The 24,258-nt window shown below is 32.3% G+C and overlaps 1 protein-coding gene across 1 annotated transcript in view; it reads right to left on the reverse strand.

Moving 5' to 3' along the window:
* Positions 1-24,258, reverse strand: part of LOC126750503 (beta-1,3-galactosyltransferase 1-like) — a 49,644-nt gene that overhangs the window by 10,137 nt on the left and 15,249 nt on the right. Inside the window, exons 3-5 of the mRNA XM_050460136.1 lie at positions 19,869-20,146; positions 19,662-19,813; positions 8,653-8,922 (exon numbers count right to left, since the gene is read on the reverse strand). Coding sequence (XP_050316093.1) covers positions 8,654-8,922; positions 19,662-19,813; positions 19,869-20,146 — 699 coding nt within the window. The 3' untranslated portion in view covers position 8,653. The remainder of the gene's footprint in view (positions 1-8,652; positions 8,923-19,661; positions 19,814-19,868; positions 20,147-24,258) is intronic.

A 24,258-nucleotide genomic window follows, 5' to 3' on the forward strand; every position in this document is an offset into this window, starting at 1 on the left:
AATGACAAAGGAAAATAGCAGTAATATTCTTCATGAAGTTAACTCTGTACTCGAGACAAGTTCATTTTAAATAGTTAGGAAAATTCAACTGTTTAATATTTTTAACAAAGTTCAGTAGAAGTATGTATACAACCTAAAATTCATATTCAAAGTTTAAGAAATTATTTTTATTGTAAATTTTCAATCATTGTCAGTTAATGTGAGTAGTATCATAGCTACAGGGTGCGCCAATAAGGCGTACGGAAAAGTAGCATCTAAACTATAGGGCATATAGCAAAAAGTTCTATAGTAAAGTTGTAGAGTCGCCAAAAATATATAAACTAAAAATATTTTTACATTTTTACATAGGTGGATCATAAAAAATTATCATAAAATATGTTTTTTTTTAATGGAACGACCCGAATATTTTTCACAAAATTATTAGGCATGAGGACAATTTTACTTTTATAAGACATTTTTAAAATTTGCATGCGACTTTGCCAGGTAATTTTTTTTGGGATTTCTTTTGTCGTTTAAAGATTTAGGATAAATTTTTCGAAAATTTTAACAAACCCTCTGTAATGCAAAATATCACTGCGAGTCTTTAACAGTATCTTAGACTAACTGTGATAAGAAATTCGTAGTGATAAGAAATTCGCCTAGGTTCAATCCGTAGTCATTTACAAATTTTTAACAAACCCTTTAAAGAGCAAAAAAAAAATGGAGAAAAAAATTAATTACCTGCAACGCGGCATGCAAATTTTAAAAATGTTATATCAACGTAAAGCTTTCTTCGTGGCAAATCATATTATGAAATAATACACAGGGCTGGCTTTCCATTTGGAAAAACAAATGTTTATAATAACTTCTGTGACTTATATGTAAAAATATTTTTAGATTATAGATTTTTGGCAATCATACAGATTAGGTTAGATGTGAGTGCACTTTTTGTACCTCCGCTGCGACCCTAGGTCTATTGTGGCTCACTCCTAGGTGTTTATACTTCCCCAATCAAGTCCGCTCTCTTTAAGAGTTCGATAATTTGACTGGGAGAACCATTCTTAATGTCTTCCATCTTAGGTAAGGCATTGCCGAAGATGGCCTGCCTGATTCTCTCTAGTGCCAAACATCTTCATAGGATGTGCTCTGCAGTCTCGTCTTCCTCCATGCATAGTCTGCATTCGACGCCTTTCGCCAAACCAATTCTATTCATGTCTTGATGCAGTCTGCAGTGGCCAGTATACATTCCTATTAGGGCTTTTAGTTGCTTCCTGTTAAGTTCCCTTATGGTATCTGTTACCTTCCTTGTTACATCGCAGTAGCGCTTTGCTATGCACCAGGTTTGAGATTGTGTGTTTTGCCGTATTGTATTTAATGCCTAATGCTGGTTTGAATCATTTCCTGTAAGCCCAGCATGCCTCGGAATCCATGTTAGGGTAATTTTGTTCCATTCCCCAAGCAGTATGAGGTTATTTTTGCAGTTCATATTGCTCTAGATGTACAGGTAGGGGATTCTATCGCTTTTAGAGCCGCCTGACTGCCACTGTAGATTTTGATGGTTCTGTTTTCAAGTTACATTTCGTTAATCATTCTTGCACAGGTTTCAATTGCATGTACTTTCAGCTAAAAAATTGATGAGTGTTTCCCAAGGCAGATAGATCTTTCTGTCCTTGAGTTAGTGCAGTATATTCCAGCTCCTATTCCAAAATGGTTTTGGAGGCATCTGAATGTACTCGGATGTCCACTTTCTCTGGTTTCATTTTTGTGTCTCAGTCAACATACCAGTCCGCTCGGTCTAGTATGAATTCGTGTTTTGAGTTTTCTTGGCATTTGGTGCTGTGATTGTACACCTTCTCAATCAGTGTAGTTGATTCCATCGAGACTTGGTTTGCTGAGATCTTATGGCTGCCGCCTGCAGGCGGTCATACAACTTTCCTATAGAAATTTTTGCTTTAGCCTATATCTATATAATCAAAGTTTTTGTAGATATTTGTGTTTCTGTAGATATTGCAATAGTTTCTCTCAAAGTGATGGATATTAAAGTACAAGGCATTGTTTTCACGATTTAGATATATGACGTTAATGATAACGCATTATTTTTTTTCAGTGACCAGATATTCTATAAAAGAAATTAAGAATTCAAAATTATTTCTTATTACAAGAAAACCCAATTCAGCATTCCAGTTCCTTTCTGAAAATAATTCAATTTAAAGTCCGTATGAATATAAAAATTTATATCGTGTATCGAAAAATAGCTATTGATGTATAGAAAGTACGAAATGATTTTCAGAAAAATATTTTTAAAATTACCAAATAGTGTCAAATTTATCGATAAAAATACATTTTTTTCATACAACTTTACACGCCTATACTTCAAAATCTAAGACATACAGTACATACATATATTCACAGAAACTTCTTTGATAAAAATCTTGTGAGCAGTAAATAGGACATACATTTAACACAAAAACTTTGAATGTTAATTATCCTGTACCCTATGTGCCATTTTGGATCTAATTGCTATCATGCAGCTAATATCTCGGTTATTTTTAAAGACAAAAATGCCGTTTTCGGAACCCTGTGCCACTTTTTCGCAGTAATAAAAATTCAAACAGAATTAAGTAAACTTATTTTGCATCTGAGATACAGAGTGAAAACAGCAAATTTTACTTTTTAGGACGCTGACACAGCTCACTCGCTGTAAGGTTTACATGGAACACCCTATATTTTTTGACGTCGATAATTTTTTTCTCTTGGCACCTAACTGGATTCCTAGTTCAAATCTAACAATCCTGGAATGCCTCAAATAGAAATCGCTTTACCCTTTGAACATTGTCAGCAAGCTCGTGCTAAAAACATAGGTGATTAATGGTACTCCTTCGTTTAACAGGTAAAATCTGTTTCAATGTGTCTAAATATTTCTCGGTTGTCAAAATTTATTCATAAAAAAATACATTGGTCTAATGTCTAATATGAAGCATGACACATAAAGCCAAATCTCCCTTGTCATTGATGCTCTCTTGTCGTGCAGTGCGGATTTTCGGTATAAAAATTAACATAAATCGCCAATTGTTATATCAGCCAAGGAATAAAAAGTAAATGAGTGAGAGCCCCTTGATAGGTTCTTAAAGTATCCGATAGATTCCACTACAAATACCTTTAAGTGATATACAGTATCCAGAGTGGTATATACAGACAGTCTGAAGATGCCCAATGGGACAGAAACACGTTACTGAAGGAGCCACTTCTACCACAAATATTATAATAGGGTAAATAATGCTTGAGAGACAAGCATGTTCATTATTTATTCTTATTGTATGTACTCTGCTTGGAGCAGAGCGATCCGGGTAATCTATCTCATTGTAGCGTTAAATATTTCTTTTATTAAAATATCTTTTACTATTATATATGCCCCAAGAAGGCTTATAGGCTGTGAAACTGATAAGTAAGTCTATATTTTTCTAGCACAAGTATCAAAATGTTCATTTATAAGACCGGCAAGACATTTTGGCTTGTCCTTTGACTAAATTGACTATTTTTAATATAATATCGTTTAATGATTAACATTTTGTGTTTAAACCTAACATACATTTGTATGTCTACATTTTATATGCCCTATACTAAGTTTGTATATCTAAAATCCGTCAGGGTTGCTTTTCATACATTTTACCTTAAGAATTTCTACATTGTTAAAGTTCTTGACCCTTGACCAAATTCTTCTTAAGGTTTCACTCTAATTACTTGGATATGTCAAATAATAGGGAAATTGATAAAAGAAATCAAACTTTTTGGAAAAATCAAAAACTACAACAATCGTAAATTAAGGAACAGTCATCAAATAAAAATAGCAGCAGGAAGGATAAAAGATAACAAGTAAACTGTTAAAACATATCAAAAGGTAATTAGAAGCAGTATCACTGTCCAAAGAGAAATCTAATTTTCAACAAGTGATCAAGATTGCACTGCAAGTAAATTGGTCTATCTAGATGATGATGTATATGATTTTTTAGCAGTTATCCTAGGAACTATTCATGAATTTGAACCAACTGCTTCTTAAGCTTTCGTCTTTTTATTATATTGGTTAAAAATCTTTTTGCTGCTTACATAGGCCACCGACCAAAACTGGAGTCATGCCGAATTTTGTCAGCATAGTAAACTACAAAATACCAGCCGCCTTCGGTATCTCCTGGAAGCTGCTCAACCACATTCACTTTATACAGTGTGGTGACATTAACTGGAATAATTCAGTTAAAACTATCAAAATTTATCTCGCAAAATTCCTGAGACCCGTCGATTTTTGTTTATTTTTTTCACATTTCAGTTTTTGTATTTTTTCACCTACCGTCCAAATTAACCCCAACTTTTTTTTTTCAAATGAAAAGTCACTTTTTTTAAACTCTCATTGAAAAGAGCCCTTTTTCTTGATTAAATTGCCCTATTTACTTTTGTGATTACCTAAAGGAGAAATACAAAAAAAAAACCATTAAATTATTAAAAGTTGCGTTTAATGTATAAGATGCTCAAAATGAGCACCATTTACTTGTTGGCAAAGCCCAAGACGATAATAAAATTCGTTCCTGACATTTTCTAACACTTCTGGAGATATTTGTCGGATTTCTTGCCTAATACGTTCTTTGAGTTCGTCTAGGTTTCCTGGTTTGCCCATATAAATTTGACTTTTCAAATGTCCCCACAGAAAAAAATCAAGTGGGGTGAGATCGGGAGAACGTGCCGGCCACTCGATTGCACCCCTTCTACCAATCCATCTGTTTGGAAAATTGTCATCTAAATACTGGCGTACATTACGGACATAATGTGGGGGAGCACCTTCTTGTTGCATCCAGATTCTTTCATCATACAAATCTGGATCGAACTGACTCGGATATAAGGCACGTAAGACTGGAACTAGTTCATGTTCAAGAAATTCTAGATATCTTTCCCCAGTTAAAGTATCATTGAAGAATATGGGCCCTATAACTTGCCTGTCAATTATGCCAGCCCAAACCTTAGTTTTCTGGGGATATTGTGTATTAGTTTCCCTTACCCAGTATGGGTTCTCGTCAGACCAGCAGTGGCGAAGCGTACGAGTAGACAAGGTAGACACTGTCTACCCAAAATTATCCAGTTATTTGTCATTAATTTATCACGTAATTATTTTATGTAATTGTTGAATTAAAATTTTAAAAAAATAACACAGAACGTAGTCGCTATCCTTACTATTATTATATAGTATCTAAACATGATTAATCCGAAGGCGCGCCCCGCCTGCCGCACCGATTAAGATAAAAATACAGGGCTGACACCCAATTAATGTATACGAGCCCCAGGAAGACACATTGATATTTGTCTTCCGAAATTTGGAGCATATCGAACCAAATACGCATCAAGCAGGCTACAGAGGTCCGGCCGCATTCAGCCTATTACGTATGCAAAATTGCAAAATTAACTCGCGGGGAAGACATTCGAGCTTTTGTCTATCGAAGTCGACCATCTATTTTATTATGCTGTTGAGGGTTATTGTTTATGGACACGCTTGATCTGGTCGGCCGCAATACACCTTCAGTCTTGTCTGCATTTGGTGGGGGCGCGTGCTATAGTAATTTAATAATTAGTATTATTTTTGGGTGTATAGAAAAGGTTTTTTTAGTGTTTATTTATGAACGACTGTTCGATATTGGCAATTGTATTTTAGTTGTGTTTTTTGTAAGTAGTATTTATTTTTATCTATCTATCTTTTTATGCTAGTAGTAATTATTTATTTCTTTTTTATATCACTACATAATTTTTGAGTTAATATTTCATGGGCTTTCATTCTGTATTTCATTAAAGTAAATAATATTGAATACACATTTTTTTTCTAATTAACGATTTTTATTGTTTGTCTACCCGAAAAAAAAGTTCACGCTTTGCCACTGCAGACCAGTAGCGATAGTTCTGCTTATTAACATGGCCATTTAGGGTGAATGAAGCCATCAGAAAAAAGGATCCACTCCGAAGATATGCGATTTTCGTCAATGGCGTTCATCATTAATTCACAGAACTGAACTCTGCGATCTGGGTCGTCTTCCAAAAACTCTTGAACGGGTTGCATTTAATAAGGTCGTTTGTTTGCGCTTTTTAAAATTTTTAGCACAGATTTATGATGAATAGATTTTTCGCGAGCTACTCTTCTGGCTGCAGTTACCGGATTTTCTTCCATCGCTAACAATACATTTAATTGGGTATTTTTAATCGATTTTAGAAGACCTTTGTCTTGAAACATCCCTCACGTGCCCAACTTCTCGAAATCTGCTTTCGATTTTACTAACCGTACCTTGGTTAATAGGTGGCAAATCTGGATATTTCTGCCTGAATAAGTGGACAACCTCTAGCTGAGTACGACTTCTGTCCCCATAACCAATCATCATTAAGATTTCAATCTTGTGGGATTCGGATAAATAAGGCATTTTTTCAATATAAGTTAACTTCTTTAACAACTGGTTGAAATTCACTTTAACAGTGACACTACAACAATGTCAGGAAATGTCTCGATACCAATAAAATAAACAAACACGCCAAAAATTTACCAACACAAAATATTTCGAGACTTTTAATAATTTAATAGTTTTTTTTTTCGTACTTCTCCTTTAGATAATCACAAAAGTAAATAGGGCAATTTAATCAGGAAAAAGGGCTCTTTTCAATGAGAGTTTAAAAAAGTGGCTTTCCATTTGAAAAAAAAAGTTTGGGTTCATTTGGACTCCCCCTGTAGGTGAAAAAATATAAAAACTTCAAAAAATAAAATCTTGAAATGTGAAAAAAAATAAACAAAAATCGACGGGTCTCAGGAATTTCGCGAGATAAAATTTTATTAGTTTTAACTGAATTTATTCCAGTTAAAGTCACCACACTGTATAGCGTATACTTATATTTTTTTAATTCGTTAAATTTGTGTTCATTGACTAAGAAGAATTATTACATAAGATTACAAGTTAAATCACTTGTAATCTTAGACAATAACTGGAAACAATAAATATGTTGCCTAGGTAAAACATCAATTGATTGTCCAGATCTAAATTCCAGGAATGTCAGCTAACTAGAATGCCTTTATATCATATACTAATTTCTTTGTGCTTGATACGAGGTTTGAGATCTGACAGCGTCTTCACGTCGAACTAATAATTTTGAGTGAAATATTAGGTTTTTGTCTTTTACAAAAATTATTAAAAATTAAGTGCTTACGTCATTTTAAAGAGATAAAGTAGACAAATTTATAGAAGTCCAAAATACAGAGTACCATTTAAAAAAGACCAAGTTAGGGTAATAACTGTTAAACGACGCCTCTGATTTTTGTTTTAAGCACGACAATGAACTGTACGCAAAAACATCCATCCAAAGCAGTTGTAAAATACGCAAGTGAAATTTTTCCTTTTCACCCTGTTTCTCAGAGCTAAACAGGTAACCTTAAATCTGTCTGCCGCATTATTAATTTCACAGTGGCACAGGATCGCGAAAACGACAATGTTCTAACTTTTAAAATAACCGAAATAACAAGGGTTATTACAATCACATTGGGACACAGTGCACATAGTAACTGAGACATTTTCTGGGTTTAATTACTTTGGGAAATGGGTTTTACTCAATACGAGACATATTTAATAAATATTATTAAAGAATACATTCTACAATTATTGAAAAACTGAGAATGATCAAAATGCAAACTCGGTTGAAAATAATAATGACCACCACAGTATTGTTAACACCGAGAATTCAGCTGATACGTCATTCCGGAATGACGCAAGTGGTGTTACACCGCACGACACAGTCTTTAAGAAAAGTACCTCCATGTAAAAATAAAATGAAACCGTAATTCATATCTACTAAATTTACCAAAGCATCTAGAACAGGATGAACCCGGATAACCAGATGATAAAACTCCCTAATGACATATATAATAAATGTAATCAGGAAAAAAAAGTTAAAAATTGACGGTCAAATTTTCCTTTAAAAACAAATTGTACCGGATTTCAGGAGTGGGCAAACAAGACTGAGTGTAATATATTTAAGATTTAAAGAATAGAGGATTGAATGAAATTTCGACGATCACTTTTAAGAAATATTTCATGTGTTGTCCCCTTAGGTTTTAAACCAATTTAATAAACTATAATTTAATATTATATATAGGGTGTTTCATTGAGAAAGAGAAATATTTTAAATGCAAATAGAAGATATACAGAAGATTTGAAAAAAACCCATAGTTTATGGGCCTATCGCTCTTTTAAACCAAAATAATTTGTTTTATTGATTGACTGTATTGAGTTAACATCAAACGTTTAACGTTTTTCACAAAGTATAATTAATTTAAAATAAATAAATAAATTTCTTACATGTTCAAAATTCATTACGAAGACTGGTCTTCCTCACAATTTATAAGAGATGGATTCTGTACAATTCAAGAAACACGCATTTTTTTTGCTGAACCATCCTGTATCTCAGTTATAAAGAAAGATAGATAGAGCCTTAAGCTTTTTGGTACCTCCTGTCTAACTTCTATTTGAAGTTTAAGTACAATCATTGCCCAATTGTCAAACAGTTAGTGTTGTGCCAAATTGAATAAATGAATTGGTAGCAAATAAAGACCTAAACAATTTGCAAATATTTACCCAGTAATGAGCAGCCAATATCATTACTTACACTATGGACATCGTCTTCTCCGCTTCGTTTTGTTCATCATGAACACATTCTCTAACAGCCATCGATGCACCAGGAGTACCTGCTTCTCCTGCTGGCAGTGTTTCTCCACCACAGGGTCCCTGGCAGCGTCGTGAATTTTCTGAATACCATCAGGCTCTTGGTAGTGGACGGTTATCAACGGTTTATACAAACAGTAGTTCAATTTTAGTCGGTGAAATGTAAACCGACCGTTGTGGGTGAGTTTTTGGCCGATTTTTTTGGCACAAATACCTAAAATAATGAACTGTTAAAGTAGTTACCGAGTATTCATTTATAAGTACTGAGAAATTATTATTAACCGAATATAATATAAAATACATATAATATAGGTATAAAACTCAAAACTATAAGGTTTTTCGACATATTTTTCATCGGTATAGAAGGCACTGGCTAGAAGTTTCGTTACTTAGAGGTTAAATGTATAAGCAAGCAATTGCTGGATTCGTGAAGGTCATTTATTGAAAAAATTACCTACTATAATACGTTATTACAGATACGATATAGTCTATCCCTCTGCAGTCTCTGCACTTTTCTAAGTAACCAAAATTTAAAATAAGAATCTCTCTATATCTTCTGTGCAAATTGGATCTCTTGATTTTAACATTTATAGATATTATTTTAACTAACATATTATACTTGACAGATGATGATTATCTCTTTGAGCTCTACTTGGTAAACTTTCAATAATACGAATAGCCTAGCTCTGAATATGTGGATACCGTTTTACTTTACAGTTTAGATTATTCGGCATCTGTTCAAAATTAAGAGGAATATGATGCATAAGCATATGACTCTTGGAGTAATGCCCCATATGACCCCAAGTCAGAGTCGTTTGTACTTTTCTGTATTAAAGCATGTACAGGGTTTGCAAATTTAGACTTTTTGTAGATTATCTCGTGTTATTCTTAAGACGGCCGGACAGAGTGACAGATTTTTATAGAACTGTCCATTTTAAAAAAGCTATATTGATTATTTTTTATATTTTTTAATTTAGTTTTTCTTTTCTAAAAATTGTATGCAAATATTTTATAAAATTTTTTCAAAATTGTTGTCATTTTCTCTTAAACAAATTTCACATAATCTTGTAATGTAAACTCTATTTTTTAGATAGCATCACAAAAAAGTCCAAAATAGAAAAATCAGAGGATCTTGCTGGCCACCTTATAGGAGCATTAGTGCCTATCCATTTTTGCGGAGATGAATCCTCTAGGAATGGCCGAACATTCAAACATTCTGAAATTAATTGCCCTTCCAAAATGAAACATGCAACGCTAACCCCGAGCCTTCTCTGCCGTTGACGTTATTATGCCCTTAATAAAGTATCTGGCTGCTAAAAAATAGGCTTCAGCCCTACATTTTACAAATCGGTCAAAGTTGATATTCTATTGTGTCTGGACAATGTATCAATTACAAAAAACTACCCGAAGTTCAGCATTTACAGCTTGAAGCTGGTGAACAATTTGCCCTTGTAAAGATGAAATTTATTTTTTTAGAATCAGATGAGCCTTGCTTTTCGTAACCTCGGCTTCAGATTTAAAGCCTTCTCTCACATTTTTCAAAATGTTCTTAATTTCCCTGTGCTGCCACTGGAAATTGAACTGCACAACTAAAAAAACCCAACTTTTTTTCCAATTGATTGTTTTTTAATTATCTGCGCCATTCTGTCTTGGATGCACGAGCATGACCTAGTATTAAAATAAAAATAAGTCTTTCCAAATTTTTAAAATCACTCTGTAGATTAAAAACTATGACAGCTGTCAATTTTTTGACATGGGCATATTTCGCTTCAGAAAAAAGCAGCATAGTAATGCAAAAACCGCAAGGCTCTATCTCCTATAGCAACCGAGATAACCTACAAGTGTTCAAATTTGGACACCCTGTACAGGGTGCCATGTTAAATTTTCACATTTTTAAAAAGTATATTTAATTGCCTTTCCAAAGCAACTAATTCAATGAAAATGTATCCTTTCATTTTATTTATTAGTTAATATATAAGTATAAGTTAATTTTTTTTCGATCATCATCAACTTTATTTTTTCTTATGGACGCCATATTGGATTTTCATTTTTAAAAAGTATTTTTAATTGCCTTTAAAATAAGGTATCTATCAAAAATAGATCATAAGAAAAAAATATAAATAATTAAAATATCAAGCCCATCAAAGGCAATAAAGTGAAAAATAACTTTAATAAACAATCACATAATGTAATAGCTTATCTAGTAGGAGCGTAGTGTCAGTATTCCTAAATCCTTAATTCTATCAGCCCTATAGTTCATTCCCGGTATAACTCGAATAGCCTTCTTTGTAGCCCAAAGATGCGACAAGCCTGCGCCTCATTTCCCCATATTAATAAGGCATATGATAGGATGCAACGGAAAGGGACACATTAAGCTGCTTTTAACACCGACAAGTTCACGCACCAAGTGCAAGCCGTCTCACTATTCTCAAGCATTTAAGCAGTGGTTTAAGATAAACGCCCAGAAAACTAACAGTTAGTTTCCACATTTGTGGTGCTCAGATCACTTAAGAAACCATTCTTCGAGTTTTTTTCCTGATAGCGCAGCAGTTGATTTGCGTAAAACTAAGACTTGGTAGCAGACTGTGCATCCTCTAGAATCAACAGTTCATTATTGAGAGGGTCTTCTTTAGCAGAAAGGGTAATATCGTCAGCGAATAAAGTAAAGATATAGGATCCGAATCTGAACCTTGTCGTCTTCCAGGCGTCCCCTTCAAGCACTTGGTCTGTCTTGACTACCTGTGATCTACTTGGTAAATAAGATTTTAAAAGAGACAGCAACAGGGTAGAAATTGCAGTTTTTAAATTTATTGATCAAGATAAGAAGCTCATGGCTCAATCAAATGCTTTGCTTAGATCACAAAAAAGCACTGCACAGTATTCTAACTGTTATAAAGTCTGTAAATAAGTCTAATATTCCCTTGACAAGATCCATAATACCTGAAACTGACTTTTTGAATTTTCAAAAGCCAAACTGAAAAACATCAACTTTTCTCCAAAAATGCAACAAGTCTCATAGCAATGCCTTTTTCGAGTATCTTAAAGACTACCAGAAGCAAATTAATAGGCCGATAGTTGAAAACATTGCTTTTGTAAAACACTTTTGACACCTTTCTTAAATATTGGTATCCCAATCGCAATAAAAATCTCTTTTACAAATTGACCAGTTTGATTAGTAGTACCATTATAAGATTTATAAATGTTTTAAACAAATTTACACTAAAACCAAAAATATCATATCTAGACTTATTTTTCAGATTATTAAAAACATCCCTTAACTCGTTAAATCAAATTTCGAAAAACTCGTTAAAAGTGACTGGCATTAAAACGGGAGGAATGGAGTCATGATTTTCAACCTAATATATACGATTATTACACCTATTATTATACGATTTTTATACCTATTTTGAGGAACCGTTGTAGTCTTTGCTGATATCCAAATTATACAATTTGGTACTACTACAAATACGATCTATGATTAGACAAGTCAGGTTTATATATATCAAGTAGCGAAACCTCACGTGGGAAATTAAAAAAAAAACATTGTCCAGGTAGTCCAGTATATATATATAATGTTATATATATATATATATATATATATATATATATATATATATATATATATATATATATATATAACATTATATATATATATATATATATATAACATTATATATATATACTGGACTATATATATATATATATATATATATATATATAAAATGTTAAGTGCTCCATTTTTCGTATATATATATATATATATATATATATATATATATACATATATATATTTTTTTTCTGTAAATGTTTTGTGATATTCATGTGTCTAATTATAAAGTATACACTGTGATGTTTTGAAGCTCAAGTTGTCATACATCTACACGTGACTCTTACAAAACACATTTAGAAAAACTATTTTTTCTACGACTATTACAAAATAGGTACATTTCGATATGGTTTTTGGTAAAGAAATGGCTTCATTTAGCAACAAGTGCGGCAAAGTTCATTCTCGCACATGTTATGAAAGGAAATACTTGTGGCGCCACCTAAAAGTCATACTTCAAATCTTGAATTAAGATGACTAGATTTAAAAACATAACTCTTATTAATTTTTCCCGTTGTCACTTTAACACCGTTATGTCATTTTAAGCCATGTCATACTTCGAATTGACTAAACCCAAATCTACACGAGTCCGCGATCACGGAACTTTACAGTAAGATGAATACATTCAACCAATTAAAGCTACAACGGAACCGTAATTCCGTGTGCATCTAAAGCCAACCTAGAAACGTTGACATCCTAACCTATCTTCAACTTTGTATTTGTGTAATATTTTTATGCATTTTGACATCCAAACATTCCGAAGCTAAGAAAAATACTTCTATAAATATTGGCCAATACATTAAAAAGAAGTAAGTGTAAATTTAAATATTTCATTAGTTATTCCTATTAGCTTTATTTCTTTTTAATGACTGATACTGAAAGCAGTAGCGATTTTGATTTCACTGCTACTCCCCCGGAAATTTTAAAATTAGCGAATGCGACTGCTGGCAATTTGGTGCCTGAAAAATCGAAAGATTTATACCTTAAACAATATGACACTTTCATGCAATGGCAAAAATTAAAAAGAGCTAATTCATTATCCGAAAATGTGATTCTCGCCTATTTTAGTCAGTTAGCTAAGTCTAATAAAGCTTCAACACTATGGAAAGTGTATTCAATGATTAGAACAACAAATAACATTAAACACAATACAGATATATCAAATTATGCCAGGCTACGAGCATTTTTGAAAAAACAATCTGATGGTTATTGAGGAAAAAAATCAAATATATTAACTGGAGAAGAAGTCAACCATTTTATAGATAATGCTCCAGATCATATTTATCTTGCTACAAAGGTATATACATGTATTTAGACATATTTTTACCCACATATCCTAGATCTTTAAAATACCATAAACATGTATATAATGTACTCATTTTTTAGGTTGCTGTGATATTAGGAATTATGGAAGCTTGTCGAAGACAGGAGCTCTACTTAATAAAAGTTTAAGATATTGAGAACTTGGGGTCCGCTATAATAATAAATGTTCCTAATACAAAAACTAAAGTGCCTAGACAATTTACAATCACTGGAAAGTTTTATACCTTATTTAAAAAATATTTATCTCTACGGCCATCAGATATTACGACAAATAGTATCTTCATTAACTTTCAAAATGGACGATGCACCAAGCAAGTGATTGGAATAAACAAACTAGGAAATATGCCTAAACAAGTGGCACAATTTTTGAACTTACCCAACCCTGGATTGTACACGAGTCATTGTTTTCGAAGAACATCTGCAACAATGCTTGTGGATTCTGGGACGAATATAGAAACATTAAAAAAAACACGGAGGGTGGAAATCTAGAGAAATTGCTGAAGGATATATAGATAACTCATTACAAAACCACCTAAATGTTTCAAGTCAAATAATGTCCCAAATTAATGAAAATGAGGAACCATCATCCAAAAAACCCAAATTTCAGCAAAAAAAAACTGCAGGAACTACAAGTAGAGCTTCGTTGTGCAAGTGCTAACTGCCAACAGCAAAACATATTTGCCTCATTAACGACTAAAAACATATCGGATTCCCCTAAAAATATTACAATTCAAAATTGTACTGGAATTACAATAAATATATATACCAAAAACCATGAAAAATAAAAGCAAACATATTATTTGTAATCTTTGTTATTTTTTGATAGTTGTTCAAGAATGAGAAATAAACATTTGATATAAAAAAATTAGTTTTTTAAATTTAATTTATTATTTTTTTTTTCTTGGATTTTAAGTTTCTATTTGCTTTTACAAACTCTTTTTAATAATAATATATAGAAAGAAAGAAAGAAAGAAAGAAAATGTGCTATATTACGTAAGAATAATCTTGTGTACAAGCTTCCTACAAGCTAAAAAAAACAAAACAAAAATACAATTTCAAAAATTGACAAAACAATGAACAAAATTAAACACAAGAAGACAAAACTTTTTGAACATACTTGAATTAAAGATAACTAAATAAAACAATCAATTACTAAATAAAGGTAAACTTGTTGACAAAACTAGAGAAGAAAAAAGGAAAAAAAAAACTTTCCAACATGTCCAAGGTTAAAACCTATCATTAAAATAGTCATCCAGGTTATAATATGCTTTAGCCAATAAAAGCGTCTTTAATTCTCTTTCAAATTTCTCCGAAATTTGAAAAAACATCCGATATATGTCTAACACATAGAGGAACATGATTGTAAATTTTTTTACTTATGTAAATCAATGAGTTTTTGGTAAGGGAAGACGTAGGAATAGGTAGGGGAACATCATTTACACGACGAGTCAAATGGCCAGTGTGAGAGGGTAGTTTGGGAATTTTGTGAATAAGAGCAGCTGTTTCTAAGATAAAGAGTGAAAAAAGGATTTTTTCAGAAATGAAGAGGGGTTTGCAAGAATCTCTTAACTTAGGAGAACACAGGTTTCTAACTGCTTTTTTTGAATAACAAAGACAATGTTAAGTAGCCCCTTTATGGTTAAACCCCAAAAAGGCAAGCCATATCGAATATGAGATTCAATAAGTGAAAAGTACACTGAACGAGCAACCACCCCTCCCAGCTCTTGTTTTGCCATTCTTACTGCAAAACATCCAGAAGATAATTTCCCAGCTAAATGTAAAATATGATCTTCAAACCGAAGGCGACCATCAATGGTAATTCCTAGGAACTTGCAGCACTCTTTATTCTGCAAGAGGGAATTTTCGTCAAACATCAGACCCTGAACATCGCACTTAAACCCCATAATAGACGTCTTTCTTACATTAAATACGAGCCTGTTGGAAGCACACCACCCTGATAAAATCTGAAGGTCTTCAAGGATACAAGTCTTAATATAATCAGAATTTTTATGGCTCCATAGTATGGTGGTATCATCAGCAAACTGAACCACCTTGCCCTGCAGTTTCAATGAACTCAAGTCATCCACATACAGTAAAAATAACAGTGGTCCCAACACTGAACCCTGGGGATCGCCGCATTTTAGGGATCTAGAAGCAGACAAACGCCCAGACACTGTAACCTTCTGAGTACGATTTGATAGATAGGACTCAAGCCCGCTACGCCTACGCCCCTAAAACCATATTTATCGAGCTTAGATAACAGTATTCGATGATCCACACAGTCAAATGCTTTGGATAGATCACAAAAGACTGCTGCCGATGACTCTCCAGAATTCAAGGACACATAGACGCTCTCCAAAAAGCTAAAAACAGCATCATGAGTCCCTTTACCGGCTTGAAATCCAAACTGATTTGCAGACAAAATGCCATTATGATGTAAAAAGGACAAAATTCTGCTTTTTGCAAGTTTTTCAACTATCTTAGAGAGGGTAGACAAAATAGAAATGGGACGGAAATTACAAGGCTGATCCAAATCTCCACCCTTATGAAGAGCCCTTATGAGAACCACTGCCTCTTTTAAACATGAAGGAAAAATGCCAATATGTAAAGAATTGTTTATGGCAGAAACTAAAGCATTTAAGGCTGAATCAGGCAAAAAGAGTAACAACCTCGAAGATATCCCATCAGCTCCAGATGATTTATGGTTTTTTAGGCGTTTGATTTCATTTTTTACTTCGGTAAGATCGACAGGATGAAAGAAAAATGAATGCTCAACCGACACTTGTTGAAGATAGTGTAAGGGATCAATGTTACTACGAATGCCCTTGAGCAAGATATTAGGTATATCACAATAATAGTCGTTTAAAATGTCAGGTCCTAACTCCGGTTCAGATACATTTCTATGGCAATGTCTAAAATCATTAATAATCGACCAACGATTATTAATGATTCGAACATCGATCCCTATAATAATTAGATTTTGCTGCTTTAATTGTCTTTCTATACAGACTACGGTATTTCTGATGATATACAAGGATATTTTCATTTGTGGTATATTTGCACAATTTGGTCAAAAAACGGAGGTTTTTAGCTGAAATTCTAAGGCCTCTTGTAACCCCTGGTTTTCGTTTCTTAGTTTTAAGCCTCATTTTAGGAAAGCACTGATTGATCTTATCACACAGAACCTGAAAAAATAAAGTAAGTGGGTCAGAAGCCGTTTCAAGTGCATTCCAATTTACCGAAGCTGTAGCTGAAAATTCTTCCCATATAATGAGATGAAGATAATATAGTATTATATGGCATTTTAGCAAGAATAGCTTCATGGTCGGAAATACCAGATGGGAGTACTGTGCAAAAAACGTCATCAAAATTTGTACAGAAATAATAAAGTCAATTGTAGTTGCAGATGAAGAAGTTATTCGTGTGGGAGAAAGAACGTGCATTTTCAAGTCGTAAGAATTTAAAATACTTAAAAGAGAAGTACGTGGCAAGGTTTCATCAGTGTAGTTGATATTAAAGTCACCAGCCAATATAACCTTAGAGTGTAGGGACAACTGGGATAAAAGAGAATCAAGTTTGCCCAAAAACATAGCAATATCTCCTGTAGGTGGCCTATAAACACAAAGAATATATAAATTAAAACGCTTACAAAAAGAAAGAGAGAATTCAACAGAAGATTATTAAACTTATCAATATTACAAAAAATCGTTTCAATTGTTTGCCTAGCCAAGATCATGGTTCCTCCATGTATAGATTGTTGATGACAAAAATTTGATATAGAAACATAATCAGATATTAAAAAACATTCACTAGACCTCAACCAGTGCTCAGTCAGAAGTACAATATCAGGAAAATTACATGTGTCCAGCAAAAGATGAAGCTCATCCATCTTGTTTCTTAGGGATTGTATATTAAGAATAAAGATACTTAAGCTTTTCGAAGAGCTAATATCAATCTTACTAGTAGAATATGAACATGAATGAGATTCAACCTTCGTGGACATGTCTATAAAAAAGAAAAATTCAATTCACGATCAGTTATCAGTTCAGACTCATTAATTTGATGATTTAAAGACAATTTATTCGATGAAATATTAATTTTAAAATATTTGAAAACCTGTGCATGTAATAATGATGCCAAGTCTGAACCAAAGTTACTGGCGTGATTAGACTCTAAAATCCCATATAGATTAATATTATTTGCATGAAAAGTACGATAAAGGGCCTTATTACTATTATAGATAACATTATAGTTTAAATAAGTATAAGGGCTTGTCATCACTAAAGTGTTTGTATCAACATGATTTTAAATTAATTTTTTTAAAACATCAGATGAAGAACAAATTTCATTTAACATTACTATTAAAAAATCTTCTTTCGTAAAGTCCTTAACTAAATTTGATGCTGTCCTAATCACTTCACTGCTTGAACTGCCCGGCTTCAGGAAACACTGGACCTTGTAGTAAGCTTCAAACTTTAAACGTAAATGTTTTAGGAACACTCTGCTACAATTTTCACCAACAAAGAGAAGCCGAGGTCGACTATCGTCAGGTGTATTTGGCCTAGTTGGTAGCTGTGTTGGAGAATGAATAACAACAGATTTAGATATCTGTAACTATTCCTTCAATGCACAAATGTCGGAATAACAGGTATCTTTTTCAACTTCCAACACCTTTACGGAGTCTAACATCTTCTTATTTAAGTTAGTTAAGTCGTTTACGTCTTTTTGTAGCAAGTTTATTTCAGTCTTATAGGTTGAAGATAATAACATACAATAGTGATACTTTTTTTGAAAAGGTAAAAATAGAAGTATTTGGATCTGATGTAATTGACTATAGTGACCCTAAGAAAAAAAGTTGATAATGAACTCTAAAAGACAAAACGTCGTATCATCAATTTTAAATTACCATCATGAAGGGCGAAAAAAGTGGCTATGAAAAAGTTTATTTTTACTTTGTTCTACGACTTTACATGACAGAAAATAATTTTAAAGATTTTTTGATTTATTCGGATATTTTCGGAAATACTCGTAAGTTTTAAATTTTTACAAAACATTTTAAAAAGTATTAAATTACGCTATTTTACCCTAATTTTACTGACCTTTTATCTTTGAATTTATTACACTTAAATTTGGGATACCCTGTTGTTTTATTTGATAGTCGTAGCAAAAGTATAGTCAATAACATGTGCGAAATAGACAATTCTACACTCGTAGAGCCGTTTCCCTCGCCTAACAACTCGGGCAACAAACCTCTCTACTCGGGTAGAATTTTGCTTATTTCGCACTTGTTATAGAATGTACTATTACAGTTCTTGTTTAATAAATGTTATTAGATTTCCGTTTCGATTTTAGAGAATCAGTCTGTGTCAGCAATTTTACTAAAAGATGTAACTTATAAATATATAACTGTAAAGTTTTTATAGTTTTAAAATATTATAATTATACTGTTATATTTTGTACTAGTGATTTTAAAGAGAAAGAAACATATGATGGTTGGCAAATAAATCAATATTATTATAATTACGACGGCGCCATCATAAATATTTTTAAGCAAATATTTTTTTCCAAAAATGCAGTCGGGAAGCGGATAACCCTCAATGGCATGTGCTACACAGCAAACATTATTGTTATCATCAAAAATTCATGATATTGGAGTACATTTAGCTGCAGAAATATTTTAATTAGCAAATTATTTTGCTACGTCAATTGACGTCCAAGATTATATAATATGACCTCATTAAACTACTTTTTGTAGGCCAATATGAAATCACAGCTCTGTCGACAATCCACAATGGAATAATGATTGGGAGGCGAAAATATCACGAAATCCGGCCGTAATACTCGAAAAAGTGCTGGAAAATTGGTACCACCGAATGTACTATCTTAGAACCAGTTCCAGACCATATTCGAAAGAAATCATTTTCCAATATTAATTTTGATGAACCAAGCTTAGCACAAGTACAAGCTGTGAATAATAAATTCTAATATAGGTTTTACACAAATCAAAATTTAGAAGTGGTTTCTACCTGTTAGATATACATCCTCCAAATGAAAAACTGGCACAGTTAACGCGGTATTTAACAGTTTTTCAGCCACATCACCTGACATGCAATAGCTGGTTCCTGACACGTAGTTAGGATAGGTGTCATTTGGGAATAAATAGCTTGGTCCTGCATACCTTTCAAAATAAAATAAATAAGTAAATTAACCAATTCCCGCCTGAACAATTTTACCATTTATCCCCAGCTGATCTAATAGGCCTCGATCCGCAAATCACCGAGCCCATAAGCAGACTCTTGGTTTGATTCCTTGTCAATAAATCATCAATGAGTTTGGGCAAGTTCAAGTAAATATCATCGTCGATTTTTAGCAGGTACAAAGTGGTCTTTTGGCACTTAAGAGTGAACAGTTTTAGCATCATGGCAGATTTTAAAGTAAGGTTGTTGTAGGTGTCAGTAAAGTCCTCTTGAATAATGTCTTTATATTGAAGAGATTCTTCGGTTATATTATTCTGAAAAAAATTAAGAATTTATTTATTTATTACATCGTATAAAGAAAAATTGTATATAAAGGCTATACGTTATATTATAGTACGTACATAAATTCAAATAATTTATTTGTCACCAAAAAGAGTGCAATATAGAAAAATAAAGTATGAAAAAAAAGGATGGTTACTAATAAATGACAAAATAAAACTCTTACAATTACAAAACCGAAAGTAACAGGTTTAAATAAAAGCAAGCCTATTGTAAAACACTCCTGTAAAACAAAATAATATACCGGGTGGTGCGTCGCCGAGCGGAATATAGGAAATCCCATGTAAATTTTAAGGGAGTCAATTATTGGCTTCCCTGTACATTTTACAGAAAAAATATATGATAACTTTTTGAAAAGACCAATCTGGCAAACCCTCGTGCAAAGTTTCAAAAAATTTTAATAAGCGAATCTTGAAATATTCAATTAAATGTAATGGCAAAATTACCAAATTTTCGGTTCAGGTAAAACCAGACACCAGCCACCAGCAAACAATTTGTTATAAGGCTTGGTCAAATCTGACGTACAGCCAAATACAAGAAATGTTTTTTTTTTATTTTATCAATCTCACAACCATACATTCAAAGTAAGACACGTTAACATTACTTTTTTAACTAAACTTTTATTTAATATAACGATGAAGTTATATTAAATATTTATATCTATTTTTTCGTCGATTCAATAATTCATACTTGTTTTCAAATATCGACTGTCACTGATTTATTGACACTTTTCCTCACGTCAGTGACAATATTCATTTTACTGGTGCCCTCTGGTTTTACCTGAACCGAAAATTTGCTAATTTTGCAATTACATTTAATTGAATAATTCAAGATTCGCTTATTAAATTTTTTTAAAACTTTGCACAAGGGTTTGCCAAATTGGTCTCTTCAAAAAGTTATTCAAATTCAAATTCAAAAGACTTTTATTACCACTTAAACATTGTATAGGGTTGTCTTTTATATTTAGACAGAGCCTGGCTCGGTTACTATACGAGGTGGAAAAAAAGTTTGACATAAAAGTTATAGGGTTTACCTTAAATCGCCAGGAAATGTTATAAAATATAATACAGGGGTATCGCAAAGTTAATTTTTTTTAAATGGAATCCCTTGTATATTTTTACTTTAAATGAAAGACATTTTTTTCTAATTTCAAAAATATATAAAATGTTAATATTTAATTCATCATTTTTAAAAAAAATTGGTTTTTTGAAAAAAAAAACCTTTGAGCCTTGTTTCTTTAAATATTTACAAATGTTGTATATGGCCGCCATTATTTTCAACGCAGTTTCTATAATCTTTGTCCAGTTTTAACAGAGCATTTGAAATATATTCAGGGTGTTCTTCATTTAAGGAGTTTATACTTCTTTGAATTTTTTCCCTTAATTCCTCCAAATTTTCACTTCTTATAAACTTCATTTTTAAGATACCCCCATAAAAAACTATCTATAGGAGTCAAATCAGGGCTGTTTGGTGGCCAGTTAATGGTACCATGGGTTCCAATCCACTGAATAAAACGATTATTTAAAAAAATCCTTACTAGCCTAAAGTTATGAGGCGGGGCGCCATCTTGATGCCATATAATATTGGTATATTCTCTTAAAGGTATTTCTTCTAATAAAGCTTCAATCTCATTTTCTAGAAACCGCAAATACCTATTTCCAGTCAAAGATCCTTGAAATATAATGAGTCCAATTATTTGGTTTCTAAGGATACCACACCACATATTTAATGACATTCTGCCCTGTTTTTTTTATTTCGACGTATGCGTGAGGATTTGCTGGTGCCCACATGTGAGTATTTTTTCTATTATACATCCCTGCTGTTGTAAATACAGCTTCATCCGTCCACAAGATTTTATTAAAGATATCGTTATCTACGTTTTCATCAACATCTGATTACAGTATGTTAGCCTTCTTATTTCATGATTATTTGTTAATTTTTGTACTGGCATCAATTTGTAAGGATGATATCCATATTTCTGAAGAACTCTTTGAATCTTAGATCTAGAGCATTGAAAGTGTCTACTAGCATCTACGGTTGATAAATATGGTTTTTCTACAAAAATCAAAGCATAAATTATAATTCTTATAAGGCTCTTAAATATAAAATAACTTTTTACCTTGAAAATATAATAAAATTTGTAGTTCTTCATCCGCGTTAGCTAAAACTGTTCGTTTTTTTCTTTGTAGATTTTTGTGGTTTCTCATACTCCTTTCAGTGTAATAAAAAGTGGACCTAGCAGGAACTCTCATTTCGGGATGAATACGGTGATATTCAGCTTGCGCTCGAGCAACATTATTGTTGTTTTTGTAAAACAACCTCATAATTTCAAACTTTTCTTCTTCGGTATAACCCATATTCAAAAGAAATAGCAGAAACATTGACAGTGACAGCCCAACAAATAACATTATTTATTTTATTGTTACCGATAAACACCATAGCAACGGGGATTCGGGTAAACAGTTGTTTTATTTTTTAATTTTTTAAAGATAAATATTGGGAAAACGGCTAAACCAAATATTAACATATTATATATTTTTGAAATCAGAAAAAAAATGTCTTTTATGTAATGTAAAAATATACAAGGGGTTCCATTTAAAAAAAAATGAACTGTGTATTTTTTATTAACTTTGCGATACCCCTGTATTATATTTTATAACATTTCCTGGCGATTTAAGGTAAACCCTACAACTTTTATATAAAACTTTTTTTTCCACCTCGTATAATAACCGAGCTAGGCTTTGCCTAAATATAAAAGACAACCCGGTACATAGAAAATTAATTTTTTTTTATTACAAGAACTTACACAATGTTAAGAGTAATGCGGACTGAACTGCGATTATAAAAACAACCGATAACACATACACGAGCTAGCGCGCATGTGCTGCTCAGACCGTTAAAACATACTAACCTAATTACAACTAAAAGAAGAATAAAGACTTTCCCAATTATAATTATTTAGAAAATAAGTCAATAAACCCTAAAAACATATAAAAGCTAAAAACGAAAAAAATATAGTGTAATAATTTACTATATCAATTACATTAATATAGGTACCATTTGTGCAATAGACACAGAGGAGGAAGGGCGGCAAAAAACACGAGCCGAGGCTGGAAAACCAGGAACACGACGCAAAAATGAATAGATATTCCAAAATGAACCATTTAAAATTTTATTTTTATGCCTGCAAGATCAACAAGACCAGTGTTCATTTAAAAAGTAAGAGCTCAAAAATAATATGGTTGCAATTAAATAAAAATAATTAAATTATATTTTTAATAAAAATTTGGTGGTGTGAATTTGTTAAAATGCCTATGTTAGTTGAGAATTAAGAAGAATTTCTTTAACATATGCAATAAATTTCTTTGGTGAACTATTTTTAATGTAATCCAGTAACTTGTTCCACATATGAATGCCCACATACTGGAATGATTTTTTTAAAACCTGATGTTCGATGAAATAGAATTCTAATCAAGTTTGGATTTCTTACATTGTGTATATAATCATGGGGAAAAAATAAGTTTCTTAAATATGGCGGCTGACCTGGTTTAATTATTTTGTAAATTAAATTATACATATGACACTTCCTTCTATTTCTCATATTTAATATAAAATGTGAATTTAGATAAGGAGTAATGTGGTCCTTATACGATATATTAAAGGAAAACGCATACAACTATTTTGCAGTTTTTGCACCGTCCTTGACAGAGATACGGTTAGTGAGTCGCCATACACAATGTCTGCATAATCCACCAAAGACAGTACAAGCGAATTGCAAAGCAAATATTTGGTGTTTGATGGTAACTGATTTTTGTATTGATATAAGTTTTTTAAACGACCGTAAGCAATTTTAATTTTGTTCTTAATGTGGGAGGCAAAGCTGAGATTTGAATCGAATATAACCCTTAGATTACGTTTTTCCGCAACGGTTGGTATAACTGTTCCATTAATATTAATTTTAAAATTTTCCATGCAATCTAAAAGATGACTTTTATTTTGTGAAAAAAATATTGCACATGACTTTGAAGCATTTAATTTGAGGTTATGGTTTTCAGCAAACAAAGCAATCTGATTTAAGTCGGCGTTA

Source organism: Anthonomus grandis, chromosome 2 (assembly GCF_022605725.1).
Source record: "Anthonomus grandis grandis chromosome 2, icAntGran1.3, whole genome shotgun sequence".
NCBI lineage: Eukaryota > Metazoa > Arthropoda > Insecta > Coleoptera > Curculionidae > Anthonomus > Anthonomus grandis.